The 14,368-nt window shown below is 47.7% G+C and overlaps 1 protein-coding gene across 3 annotated transcripts in view; it reads left to right on the top strand.

The window, feature by feature from the left end:
- Positions 1–14,368, top strand: part of HNRNPA2B1 (heterogeneous nuclear ribonucleoprotein A2/B1) — a 594,776-nt gene that overhangs the window by 278,019 nt on the left and 302,389 nt on the right. For all 3 annotated transcript variants that reach the window (XM_069648208.1, XM_069648207.1, XM_069648209.1), the window contains exon 6: positions 5,605–5,685. In XM_069648208.1, the coding sequence (XP_069504309.1) occupies positions 5,605–5,685 (81 nt within the window). The remainder of the gene's footprint in view (positions 1–5,604; positions 5,686–14,368) is intronic.

The raw sequence follows: 14,368 nt of genomic DNA, 5'->3' as shown, positions 1-14,368 counted from the left end.
TCTTACCTGTAACTCCATTTCTCCAGCATTATCTTTCATGGATTCACATGCGCCCGCCAGCCTCCCCGGAATGCAATGTATTTGATTGATGAGTTTAACCCTTCCTACTTTGGAGGGGCCGAAATCTGAAGGGGAGCCGCGGGGGCGGGCCTCTTATACTGGGACGGCCTACGGAGCATGCGTAGGCGGGTCCTAGAAGGACGTAGATAGGACACAAGTGTCTGAAGTTTTCCTATTGGAAAAGGCTATATATGTGTACCGAGGGGTCCCAGTCTGACGACGGGGAATATTCTAAGCATGTGAATCCATGAAAGATACCAATGCTGGAGAAATGGAGTTACAGGTAAGAAACTATTCCCTTCCTACCGCTTACCCGGTTGAGGAAGATCGTTCTCGTCCACAGGAAGAAGAACTATCGGAGTCAGAACGTGAAGGGTCGGGTTCAGACCTCTCCTTATCCCCCTCAAGGGACCCTACATGGGACTCTGAAGCAGAGATGGAAACTCTGAAGAGTCCGGCGCAGCCATCACCACCTGATGATGTGGGTGCTTTCCATTCCATGATGGGGAAGGCATGTGCGGAATTTGGCCTAGTCCCAGAAGAAGAGAAAAAATTGTTTTCTGTTAGGAAAGGCGATATTTGCTATCCCCCTTTTAGACAATGTCTGGCAGGAGGGACTAAAAACCATGCGTCACCCTTTTTCAGAACAGGCAGTAAAAGGTTGATTGGAAAAGAAATTCAAGGCTCCGGAATCGACTCCCAAGTGCTTGACGTCTCAACTTTCGCCGGAATCAGTGGTATCCGCTGCGGCGGTCAGAAAGGCAAGGTCGCAACACAAATGCACGACACAGCCAGACAACGAAGCCAGGAGACGAGATGCTTTTAGGAAGACAGTGCTATTGGTTGGAGCGACTACAGTTAAAGCAGCCAACTCCCTGGCGATGTGACATCGGCTAGCTCCCATCTTGGACCATCTGCCTGAGGAACACAGGAAGTCTGCCATGCTGTTCGTACGTGAGGGAGAAGAGGCTTCCAATCATTCCATTAACATTGCTGTCGACCTGGTGGAATCGGGCTTTAAGCAAATCAACAATGGCGTAGTGTTACGAAGGCAAGCCTGGTTTAAGTGCACAACGTTCAGCCCAGAGGTACAATATAAGGTAATGGATATGCCGTGCGAAGGAGAACACCTGTTTTGGGAGAAAGTCGATGAAGCCTTGAAGGGCATGAAAGAAGATTCTGACACGGCTCGTTCCCTTGGAGCCCTCCAGAGTGGTAGGAATTTTCGTTCCTTTCGTCCCTTCAGAGGAGCATCAGGTAACTCCCGGTTTGGATCATCTAGAGACCTAGGTTTCAGCAGACCCTCCTACTCTTCCCAAGGCTACAGACGTGCAGCCCAAGCTACTCGTAAAGGCAGAGATTACCAATCCTCCAGACGACGAGGCACCTACTCCTCGTTGACTAAGGATAAACGGGCCAAAAGCCAGCAATGACAACTTACAGAACGTCCTGGGGGGCAGAGTGTCTCGTCACGTCGACGAGTGGGCGCGCATAACAGACCAATGGGTTTTGGACACGATACATCTGGGCCATTCTCTACAGTTCAAGGGCAAGCCACCGTGCATTCCACCGGTGTTCTCGACGCAGCCCCACCTTCAAATACTAATGCAAGAGGTGGCGCTTATGCTGCAGAAAGGGGCTATAGAACTGGTCCCGGTGGCAGAAAGAGGACAGGGAGGGTACTCCCGTTACTTTGTTGTCAAGAAACCCAATGGAAAATGGCGTCCCATTCTAGATCTACGAGCTCTCAACAAACTGCTCAAGAATCTAAAATTCAAGATGCTTACACTCCAAGAAGTGATCCGTTCGATACAACCGGGAGATTATTTGTCGTCGCTAGACCTTCAGGACGCATACTTCCATATCCCGATGCGTCGACGACAAAAGGTTCCTACGGTTCGTCGTCGGACGAACCCACTATCAGTTCAAGGTCCTCCCATTCGGACTGAAATCGTCTCCCAGGACGTTCACAAAATGTCTGGCTCCAGTAGCAGCCTGGTTAAGGAAAGGTTATCATGTGTACCCTTATCTGGACGATTGGCTAGTGAGGGGATTGTCTCCGGAAAGGCCACAGGAAAGTCTAAATGCCACCATGCGCCTCCTACAACTTTTGGGCTTCGCAATAAACTTTGAAAAGTCCTCCTTATTGCCATCAAGGACCTTGGTCTTTCTGGGGGCGGAATTCCAGACGCAGTCAGGACTGGTAAAGCCATCCGTCGAAAGGGTTCTGAAACTGCAGCAAAAAGCATCGGATTGGAAAGTCGACACCAGAGTGTCAGTGCGAAGGTAGAGGTCCCTACTGGGGACCATGTCGTCCTGCATACCCTTAATCAACAATTGTCATCTCTTCATGAGACCGATTCAGGAATTCTTGGCGGATCGATGGGCACAGAGTCAAGGGCGTTGGTCGGACAAATTGACTATCAAGAGCAAACTGGTGCAGGCGCTTCAATGGTGAATTTCCATAAATCTGGAATGCCCTTGCTGGAACCGGTGTTCCAGATGACAGTGGTGACAGATGCTTCTCTAACTGGATGTGGAGTTCATCTGGATTCCCTACAGGTTCAGGGTTGTTGGTCATCGGAGGAGTCCGGCCTTCGTTGGGCCCTGAAGTGCTTTCTTCCACGGATAAAGGGATCAGTTGTACGGATTATGACAGACAACACAACAACAATGTTTTATCTAAGGAAACGGGGAGGAACTCGCTCCAGAACTCTGTCAACCGAAGCCCAGGAGATCTGGCATTGGGCCCTTCAGCAGAAGATATATCTATTGGCGTTCCACTTGCCAGGAGTCAAAAACGTGCAAGCAGACTCTCAGCAGGGAGATGAATCGACTACACGAATGGGAACTGAACGACCAACAACTAAACCGTGTCTTCGAGAAATGGGGTCGTCCGGCCCTCGTTCTCTTTGCGACGAGAGACAACAAGAAATGCCCACAATACGCGAGCAGGTGGCCACAGCAAGACTCACTAGGGGAAGCGCTCTCTTTCCCGTGGACGGACAAGTTTCTGTATGCCTTTCCCCCATTTCCGCTCATACGTCGGACGCTGCAATGGATCCACAGATATCCATCCTGGTGGCCATGTACTGGGCCAGACTAGTGTGGTTCTCCGATCTACTCCATCTTTCAGCGGGAGAACCAATGTGGTTCCAGAAAATCCCGAACCTTCTGTCTCAGGAGAAAGGGGTTGTTTGGCATCACGACCCCGACAGCCTCCGTCTGACAGCCTGGCTCCTGATTTCTCTGAGTTTGGCACGTTAGAGATTCCAGCGGAGTGTTGTTGCATTTTGCAAGCGGCGAGGGCGCCGTCCACGAATGCTTCGTATTCATACCAATGGAAGAGATTCTGCACATGGTGCGCAGGTCAACCAGGTTTGGTCCCGCTTAATATCGCACCGGAACAGCTTCTACCATACTTGCTACTCCTAGCTCAAAAAGGCTTGTCCGTTTCATCCATAAAAGTGCATCTGGCTGCCATTTCGAGATTTACTCGGAATAGACATTCAACTCCGTTATTTAGTGACCGGCTGATTAAACATTTCCTTAAAGGATTGTTCCGAACCTTTCCTCCTGTGAAAAAGTTTCCTCCAAGCTGGAGTCTTAACCTGGTTCTGGCAGCGCTGATAAAGGCCCCTTTTGAGCCGATGTCATCGTCATCCTTGAAATTTTTGTCGTGGAAATTGGCTTTTCTGGTGGCTATTACTTCGGCTCGACGACTGTCAGAAATACAAGCTTTAGTGATCGATCCACCGTACTTGAGACTTTTCAATATTAAAGTCGTGTTGGCTACTAATCCTCATTTCATTCCTAAAGTACCTACCATGTTCCATAAGCACTCTTCTATAGTGCTGCCGACGTTTTTTCCAACACCTTCGTCGTTTGCGGAGAAGACTCTCCATACACTGGACGTGAAAAGAGCTTTAAAATTTTACCACCATCGCACTCAAAGCTTTAGAGACACGAGACAGCTATTTGTGGCTTATGGCCCTTCGGCTAAAGGTAAACCGATCTCAAAACAAGGACTAGCCCAATGGGTGTCGTCTACTATTTCCTTTTGTCACTCAAAAGCCGGAAAACCGCTGGAGAAGCGTCCAAGGGCCCATTCGACGAGATCCACTTCTTCGTCGACGGCATTGTGGTCCGGAATTCCGCTGGGAGATATCCGTCAGGCTGCTTCCTGGTCGCTACAACACACATTTACTCGGCATTATTGCCTCGGACAGCAACATGCTGATGATACACAGATGGGTCGTGCAGTCCTACGGCACCTGTTTCAATAGGGTAAGCCCCAATGAAAGGGTCACATCCTTCGGCTAATGTACTTAACATACTATAATGTGATGTTTTGCCATGATAAATATGCATTATGGTTATTGTGATAATGGTTTGCATACACACCTCCAATGTTGGGGGGATACTGCTATACAATCTATTCTAAGCATGTGAATCCATGAAAGATCCAATGCTGGAGAAGGGAATAGTTTCTTACCTGTAACTCCATTTCTCTAGCATTGGTATCTTTCATGGATTCACATGCGCCCGCCGGCCTCCCCTGGCATGCAAACCAGATGTCCCCCATACTACTTTGGGGGTCGAAATCTGAGGGAGCCGCGGGGGCGGGGCTACTTATACCTCTACGTCCTAGTGGCCCAGGCGTACGCGGCCCAAAACGACGTAGATAGGACACAAAAGTGTCGAAATTTTTCCTATGAAGAAGGTCTATATAATTTACCGAGGATTCCCAGCCTGACGACGGGTAATATTCTAAGCATGTGAATCCATGAAAGATACCAATGCTGGAGAAATGGAGTTACAGGTAAGAAACTATTCCCTACTTACCTGCAAGAAGTGCTTCAGTTCACCTTGACTTTTTCTAACTTAATATTGGCTGGCTTGGCTCCCCGAATGACTCGTCTCTCCTCTGCTTATGTTTTGCTTTCCTTCCAGGAAATGGTTAACTGACTGTATTGGGGGGAGGAGGGGATTTTATTGAAAGAACTTACCTGGTTAAGAATAATTGTGTGAATACTTGTTATTCTGAACCCTCTTTTCTTTGACACTCCTCAAGAATATTCTAAATGCACTAGTGATATATTAATGTCAACAGCGCCTTAACTATTGAAGTCACCTGAGTGTGTAGGAAGTGTCTGTGTGCCATCCCAAATGGGTATTTGCTTATTTAGAAAACTAAGAGTGTGTATTTTTGAAGGGTATTTGTGTTACTTTATATTCCTCCCTTCTGAAGAAGGCTTATTCTAACTGACTGTTAAATGCATTAATAATGGTTTAATCAAGAAACCCTGTGTAAGATTTTATTTGAATATTTGTCACTCTGAATCTCTGCAACTCCCCTACAGCTCACATTGACCCCCTCTTGAGATAACCCTGGCTACTCGAACACACTAACCTGTGGTTCCTATTGCCAGGGGGTCAGGGATGTTGTAGTGCACCCAAAGGGTACTGCATACAAGCTTGCCTAACATTATCCGTTCCTTAAACGATAGTTATTGCTAAGTAACGTTCACTTATTTGTTTCAGGCAATGTTGGCTTTGGTGATTCACGTGGTGGTGGAGGAAACTTTGGATCGGGACCTGGAAACAACTTTAGAGGTGGCTCAGGTGAGAAATGCACTATTTAGAAAAGCACAGCTTAATTATATGTTGGGAGTTGTTGCCTGCCTTTTTTAAATTCAAAATTGTAGGTAAAAGTTCATAAAAACATGACTTGGTTACACTGATTAGAACATCAAAAATGATCTGGTTGTGCAAATGTCAGCGTCTCAATGCGTTCCCAATTATGTTTTCTGCTGTGAACCATTCTGGTGTCTGATGTCATCTCATTTTGTGGTGATTTGCCCATCTTCTGCAAGGGGCATGTTGGCGAGTTTGTTCCTAACTCTAATGTAAAACAATCTAACCGAAAGGAATCCAGGTCCCCAATTGTTATGAATGGTTTTCTTTTACACCTTTATTTTTGCTCATTTTTGTACTTGTTCTGACTGCTCATTGTTATGGGGAATCTGACTAGTCCCGACAGACGGTCAGTACTGAGGAACTTGGTGTTTTATTTCCAATTCTTGCATTGTGGCAATTGCACACTGCACCTTAGAGTGCAGCAAAAAGTTTTTAAAACAGTCTCATTTGAGGAGCAGACACTCGTCATAGAAAGAATCGTGTTAGGGGGTCATAGATTAGAGACTGACACAAAGTTGTAGTTTTCTCAATGTTTGCCATATTTATTAAAAGTAAAGAGGTGCGCTAAACCCCTGTGTCCCTATCTTAACAGAATGTTCCTACATAGCAAACTAACACGAAAGAAATGAACTTGTGTTGATCTGACCCTCACACTAACATATACAACCAAAATGCATAAGGTTAATGGGTTTCAATTCCACAAAAGTTCAAACGTGTAATTCCCACACAGTACTCCTAGTGACGACCAGGGTTTGGTTCCCTTCCCCTGAATCAATTCAGGAAGACATTTGAAAATGTTCTGGTTCAACAAAGTTCTGTTTAGTTAAATGACATTTCGAAGGGATTGTGTCCGACATATTCCTTATCTTAGATATCTCTTTTCAGCTTTGCTGGCCTCGGAAATTTTTTCTCTCTAGAGGGCGCTGCGCGTCGACGTCCGCCGAGTCGATGTCCCTCGACAGCCGCCGTATCGACGTCGACGTCATCCTGCCTATAAAGGCCGCGCGCAGCGTCCGTCGCTCAGTTCCGTTTTTCCGCGCTTACTCAGTGCCTCGGAATATCGTTGCTCAGTTTCGTAGAGAATTATTCCAATTTCCTCGAGATATTCGATCCATACTCAATGGCTTCCTCGTCTGAACCGACGACCCCTCGGTCTGGCTTTAAAAAATGCCGAGACTGAGTCGCTGAACTACCCTCACAGGGTCTGTCTGTGGTGTTTGGGAGCTGAACACCATTGTTCGGAGTGCGAGGACTGTATGTCCATGACAGCTAAGGCCCTGAAGGAGCGTAGGGGGAAGCTGGAAAAAGGTAAGACTTCTAAAGTTTCTTCTTCCTCGACGAAGTCGAGACATTCGTCTCCTCGTCACCATTCGCGCTCCAGGCCTCGAAGCGGGTCCCATCACTCCTCGAGATCGAAGCACTCGAAAAGGAGACACCGAAGATCCCCTTCTTCGTCCTCCTCTTCCTCTGTTTCACCTAAGAGAATCCCTTGCCCCACGAAACATAGTTCCCGGGCTGAATGGGAGGAATTCCGGAAAAATATGATGAGCATCTTCGAGAAAGCGGCCTTGAGACCCCTTGAAGACTGCCGAGAGCGATGCTCTGGTCGAAAGACCCGAAGGTCCAAAATGCCGCGAGTGGGCGCGAGTCGCAGTACCCAGCGAAGGAAGCTTCTCGAGCGCGTCACGAACCCTCGAGTAAAGCAAAGACCTCGAATCCTTCTTCGAAGGTTCCGTCGACGCCGAGGTCGGTGTCTTCGACGCCGTTGTCGAAGGGACCTTCGACACACGGGTCTGTCGACTCAACGCCATCCTCAACACCGGCGTCGACGCCAAGGAAAGTCACGGTTGCGGCGCACCCAGTGGCTATTCTCAGGTCTTCGATGACGATGTTGTCGAGATTGTCGACATCCTCAAGCAGAATTCCAATTCTATCGAGGACCTCGAGGCCTCCACCTTTTTGTTTTCAATGCCACGTTCGAAGCCTTCGACGTCGGAGTCGACGACATCGACTTTTTCGAGGCCGATTACAAGTTTGGCACCCTCTGCCTTGGAGATGGGTTTCACACCCTTTGTGAGTTCAGACCAATTGAGAACAATGTCCTCCATTATGGAAGAGGGAGAACTATCTGACCAAGAAGAGACATTTGAGCTGCAGGGATCTGCAACCCCAGTTCAAGAGGAGTTATCCTCATAGGAACGAATATTAAAGGAACTCCATGATTCCTTACATGAGGCAAGTGGTTTAGACACTTCCCCAGAGGTGGAGTTCGCTAGGCCAGACCCGGGGGAGCATGCTGAAACCCCTTATAGAGCCTTAATGGCCATGATCACAGAGTTTATGGGGTGGTCAACACCTTCACCGGCTTTCCAACAGGATGACCTCACGGATATTCTTGATAAAGGTCCACAGGAGGAACCTGTAGTACCTTTTCATAAAGCTCTTCAAAGAAAAATCATGACGAACTGGGAAACCCCAGATGTCGTCCAGGCAGTAAATAAACTGTCTACTAAATACAGGGTATGTTCTGCAGACCCGGAGTTTTTGTCCAAACACCCATCCCCAGAAAGTCTGGTGGTACAGGCAGCATCTTCTACTGACATCAAGACTGCTTACCCTACCGTCCCACAGGACAGGGACGATAAAAAATACAATGCTATGGCTAAGAAAGTCTTTTCGGCATGTAGCATGGCGTTAAAATCTATTAATGCTACTTGCACCCTTGCTAGATTTAGCCATACACTTTGGGAGTGTGCTTCTACAGCGGCTGACTGCATCCCGGAGGGAGAAGAAAGGGAGGCGTTCCTAAATATCATAAAGGACGGTAAAGACGCTATGTGCGAATCCCTCCAGATGGGCATTGATTCGGCTGACAGTATCAGCAGAGCAATGGCGGCAAGTACAACAACCAGGAGATTTGCTTGGTTGAGAAAGTCTGGTTTTGCCCCAGATGTGCAAGCCAGGCTCTTGAACATGCCATTTGATGGCTCTTCTTTGTTTGGGAAAAAGGCGGATGACAGTTTAGAAAAACTGCAAACATCAAAGGCAGCAGCAAAATCCCTAGGCGCTTCAATCCGTCAGACACCTTTTCGTCCCACAGGAACCTCTGCGAGAGGCAAGTCCTTTCGCTTTTACTCCGCATTCGGAAGAGGTAGAGGACGACCGGCTCAAAGGGGACAAAGAAGAACTACCCGAGGTGGACTGGGTAGATATTCAAAAGCCGCAGCAACACCAGGTGCCTCTTTACCATCGGCATCTGCATCAGCTGCCCCAAAACCACTCTGAGGACTTCCCTCACAAGACACCTGTAGGAGGCAGGTTAACTCAACATCTGGCGGAATGGCAGGCTATCACGTCAGATGCTTGGGCATTGGAGACAGTTGCACAAGGTTACTGCCTGCCTCTTCTACGCATACCTCAGAGTCATCCACTGGGGATCAGCTCGCAAAAAGCTCCAGATCCGCTCCTCTTGCAGGAAATTTTAGACCTGCTAGAGAAAGGTGCCATAGAACCGGTACCCGTAGCGGAGAGGAACAGGGGCTGGTACTCTCCTTACTTTCTCATACCAAAGAAAGACGGAGGACTGAGACCCATCGTGGACTTGCGAGAATTGAACAAATTCCTCAGGAAAGACATAATTCAAGATGGTAACTCTTTCTCAGATCCTTCAGGCCCTTCAGTTCCAGGACTGGTTGGTATCTCTGGACCTTCAGGACGCTTATTTCCATGTGCCAATCCATCTCAAACACAGGAAATACCTGAGGTTCGCAATTAGCAACTCTCCATATCAATTTCGAGTGCTGCCATTTGGGCTGACCTCTGCCCCGAGGGTCTTCACCAAGTTAATGTTGTTAGTGGCTGCAGGTCTAAGGAGGGAAGGGATTCACGTCTACCCCTACCTGGACGATTGGTTGATCAGAGCTGTATCTTCGGAACAAGCTCAGATCCAGCTAGATCACGTTTGCCACTCCCTTCACAGACTGGGCTTCTCCCTCAATTTAAAGAAGTCACAAATGATACCATCGCAGAGACTCCAGTTCATCGGAGCGATCCTGGACACTTCCCTGGGAAAAGCCTCGCCACCAGAGGTGAGGGCTCAAGATATTCTACAGATGGTCACCAAGTTTCAAAATGCCCAACGTCTCCCAGCCTTCGACTTTTTGAGGTTGCTAGGCCTCATGGCATCCTGCATTTTCCTAGTGCCAAAGGCTCACCTGAGAATGAGATCCCTCCAGTGGGCACTGAACTCAGTGGTCACAATTCTCAGGGAGAATGACAGATCTTCTTCAGGTTCCCGACAGGGTGGCTCGAGACCTTCAGTGGTGGGCCTGTCAGGAGAACATTCTGAAAGGAGAGCAGTTTTGGCAACCCTGGCCGGAGATAACAGTAGTCACGGATGCCTCACTCACGGGGTGGGGAGCCCACGCCAACGACTACACCATCAGCGGTCGTTGGTCTCCATCGGAGTCCAGACTACATATTAACCTGTTAGAGCTGAGGGCCATCAGACTTTCGCTGAAGGCTTTTCTGCCATCTGTAAAAGGAAAGAATGTCCTGATAATGACGGACAACACAGTGGCCATGCATTACCTCAACAAAAGAGGAGGCGTAGGATCACTACCTCTGTGCAGAGAGGCGATGCAGCTCTGGTTTTGGGCAATCCAAGAAGGAATCTCTCTATCGGCAGTTCACCTAGCCGGAGAGAAGAACTTGACAGCGGACGCTCTGAGCAGGCAGAGCAGTCTCCCACAAGTGGGAACTAGCTCAGGAAGTCCTTCAAGAGATCTTCGCCCTTTGGGGAACCCCTCAGGTGGATCTGTTCGCCACCAGTGTCAACAGGAAGTGCGATCTGTTCTGTTCAAGGGAATTTCCCCCGAGAGGAGCTCTGGGAGACGCGTTCATAGTGGACTGGGAGTTTGTGCTCCTGTACGTGTTTCCACCAGTCCCTGTCATTCCTCAAATGATCAGGAGGTTGAGAAGATTCCGGAAAACCATGATCCTAATTGCCCCGGATTGGGCCAGGAGAACGTGGTACCCGGACCTTCTAGACTTGTCCATCTGCCCTCCAATTCGACTTCCACTCAGAGAGAATCTGCTCTCACAGAAGGGGGGTCAGCTTCTCCATCCAGACATCAAAACCCTCAACCTTCATGCTTGACTTCTGAAAGGCTGAGGTACAAGGATTGGGACCTCCCTGATGACGTTATGGAGGTGTTGCTTTCGGCAAGAAGGCCAGCAACAAAATCTTTATACCGCTGCCGTTGGAACATATTTTGCAGCTGGTGTAGGGAAAAGAATATCGATCCCTTTTCATGTGGTACACTAATGGTTTTGTCCTTCCTACTTTATTTAGCGAGTTCAGGCCTTCAAGTTGGCACCATCAAGGGCTATCTCGCAGCGCTATCCATCTTTAAGCGCATTGCGGAAGAACCATCCTATTTCAAGTTACCCTTGGTAATACAGTTTCTAAAGGGGTTAACTAACGTTTATCCCCCAAGACCATTCCAGGTTCCCATATGGGATTTAAATTTAGTCCTAACTTTCCTGATGGGCACACCTTTCTAACCACTCCACTCTTGTTCGTTAAGATTTCTTACCCTTAAGACTGTTTTATTAGTAGCACTTACATCTGCTAGAAGGGTGAGCGAGTTACAAGCTCTTTCTTGTAAACCCCCTCATACAATCTTTCACAAAGACAAAGTTGTTCTGCAAGTGAAGCCTAATTTCCTCCCAAAGGTGGTTTCTGAATTTCATATCACACATAAGATTACCCTTCCATCTTTCTATCCTCCTCCCCATCCGGGGAAAGAGGAAGAGAGGTTACACAGGCTGGACCCAAGAAGGGCTTTAAGTTTTTACATTAGTAGACTGGCTAGGATAAGACAAGCAGACCAGCTGTTTGTAGGCTACGCAGGTCACAAGCTGGGGTTACCGATAACTAAGCAGACCATTTCCAGATGGATCATTTTAGCCATTTTGGAATGTTATAAACTGGCAGGAAAAGAGCCCCCTCAAAATCTTAGGGCTCATTCGACCAGAGGTATCGCAACTTCATCGGCTCTCAAAAAAGGAGTGCTGGTTAGAGACATATGTGCGGCTGCCACATGGTCGTCCGTCCATACCTTTACACGGTTTTACAACTTGGATTCCTCCTCCAGTCAGGAAACTAGGTTTGGAAGGGCAGTATTGCACTCTATTCATCAATAAGAGGAAGCATGAAGTCAGTACTCCCTCCTCCAATAACAGAATACTGCTATGGGAGCCTATCTAAGATAAGGAATACGTCGGAGGACACAATCCCTTTGAAGAACAAGTTACTTCTTACCTTGTAACGTTCTTTCGATGGGATGTTCCTTATCGACCCTCCCATCCATCCCCGCAGTACTACTTCCCTTGTTGATGCAGCTTACGCTCCTTCAAGGTGATTAGTCTAGTCCAGAAAGAATTATTGTGGGCTACAAAACGGAACTGAGCAACGGACGCTGCGCGCGGTCGATACGGCAGCTGTCGAGGGACATCGACTCGGCGGACGTCGACGCGCAGCGCCCTCTAGAGAGAGAAAATTTCCGAGGCCAGCAAAGCTGAAAAGAGATATCTAAGATGAGGAATACGTCGGAGGAACATCCCATCGAAAGAAAGTTACAAGGTAAGAAGTAACTTGTTCGTCTTTTCTATTCAGTTCGTCTTTTAACTTGTTAAAGTAAATATTTTTCACAAAACACTTGTTTGAAACCAAAGCAATTGTTAATTCCACAACCACAATGATTGAAATACATTTGTCAGTGCAGCACATCAAGTATCTTTTGTTATACCTCAGCATGTCAGGATGATAACATTTACATTTTTCATTCAACAATACCTTTTTACTACAATCTCATTTCTTCAAAGCAACTGCTTCTTTCCTGGTTCACTAGCCTGCCAGGAGGAAACTCTAGAACTGCAAATTGTCTCTTTTGCTAGTTGCAATCTTTGTTCCAAGGTTCCCCACACTTATCCCATTTGAGGAGGGTTGTACAATAGTTTTCCTGCTTTTTATAGACTCTTGACTGTTGGCAATGCAGGTTACAGATTTCCCCAAACTGGTATCACATGAAGGGAGAATTGCGCCTGTGTTACATGCCAATCTCTTTAGTTTCTTGACAATGTAGGTTACAGGCTTCCCCAAGCTGATATTTCATGAATGGAGAATTGCGCCTGTATTGCCCTTTTATTCTATTTGTTCAGTATTCAAAACTGTCTTTACTGATGAATGTTCTGCGCCAAGTGCCCCGGGATTACCTCTCTTTAGGCCAACTCACCGGCTTCTTTCTGTGTTTCTCTGTCACTCCTTGAGGCTGCAATGTAATATCAGTAAGGATAGGGCTTTGTCACCATTGACGGCTCTTCTGTAGCTGCCATCGCCTGCACAGCCCTTCTCTGCAGCTCCATCGGGTCTGTGCGCACTCCACTGCAACTGAGCGAACTCATAGCGTCGGTAGCACGTCTCCCGCACAGCTCGGCTTCTTTCCCTGTTGCCATCTGCCACGATTCTGCATCCTGTGTACTCTGCAAAACCGCACGCCTTCTATTCCCACGTTGGCTTCTGCTGGCGTTTTCTTTTCAACTTCTGCTTTTTTCCTTCAGTGGCTTTCTGGACTTCATTGGTTGTTCTCCTGACTGCTTCTACTAATCCCTCGTGCACCTATGGATAATTCCCACATTTAAATGTCCCGCTTGGTTGGGTTGAATTGAAACAACTAGACCGCACAGTCTTCTTAGTAGCACAATTGATCATTAACTCCTTGCTCCTCTTCCTCATCCCAATACCCTAGGCATTGTGGGTCTTGACGTCCATGATGTATTTGGTTTCCATGTTTATTTAGTTTTGATTTTGTGAACTGAATGTTGTCCGAGGTAGGAGATGTTCTGTTAATATTTCCACCTAGGACAGAATCATGATCATTAGAAGATGTCACATTTGATTCATGGATTCCCCCAGGTACAAAACATATTCTGTTTAGGTGACTTTTCATAAAATGATTTTTGGGTTTTCTCATGGGTGGGACTGGTGCAGTGACAGCTTGCGATTTAGATATTTGGGAATTATTGGATTCTCCTCCTTATTAGAAGAGGAACACTGCGTATCAGCTAAAGGAGTCACCATACTCTTGCGTCCTGTCCCCTTTCCTCGGTACTGCAGGGGCGTCCCTTCCAAGTGACTTGAGACGGAACCCTTTTCACCAGAAAAATACCTTTCCCAATTTAGAGGCACGTGGGGGTGCGGGCCAGGGAGCATGCACTGCCCTTCGGCGCCACACCTCTGTCCCCATTTCCACGTCGACGGGAACGGGTCGAATTCACCAGCGCTCCTGGGTTTGGCTTAGGCCATGTAATTTCACGCGCGGATACTTCTTTGTCTTTTTTTGTCTTTTTATCATTTAGGTACTCGGTCCTCAGGCATCACGCCCCTCCGTGGTGCATGTGTACTTCCGCAGGGTTCAGCAGGTGTCCATCCTGCAACGGGCTCTTCGCAACTTCAGACCCCCACGCCCTCAGCCTCGGTTGCCATGGCCCAGACCACGGTTGACAAGCTTGTACAGTGTGTGGCTCGCTGTCAAAGCGCTGAAGA

Source organism: Ambystoma mexicanum, chromosome 2q (assembly GCF_040938575.1).
Source record: "Ambystoma mexicanum isolate Mex_15411 chromosome 2q, UKY_AmexF1_1, whole genome shotgun sequence".
Classification (NCBI taxonomy): domain Eukaryota; kingdom Metazoa; phylum Chordata; class Amphibia; order Caudata; family Ambystomatidae; genus Ambystoma; species Ambystoma mexicanum.
The sequence above is the reverse complement of the archived record's forward strand: the minus strand, read 5'-3'. Positions and strand labels throughout refer to the sequence as shown.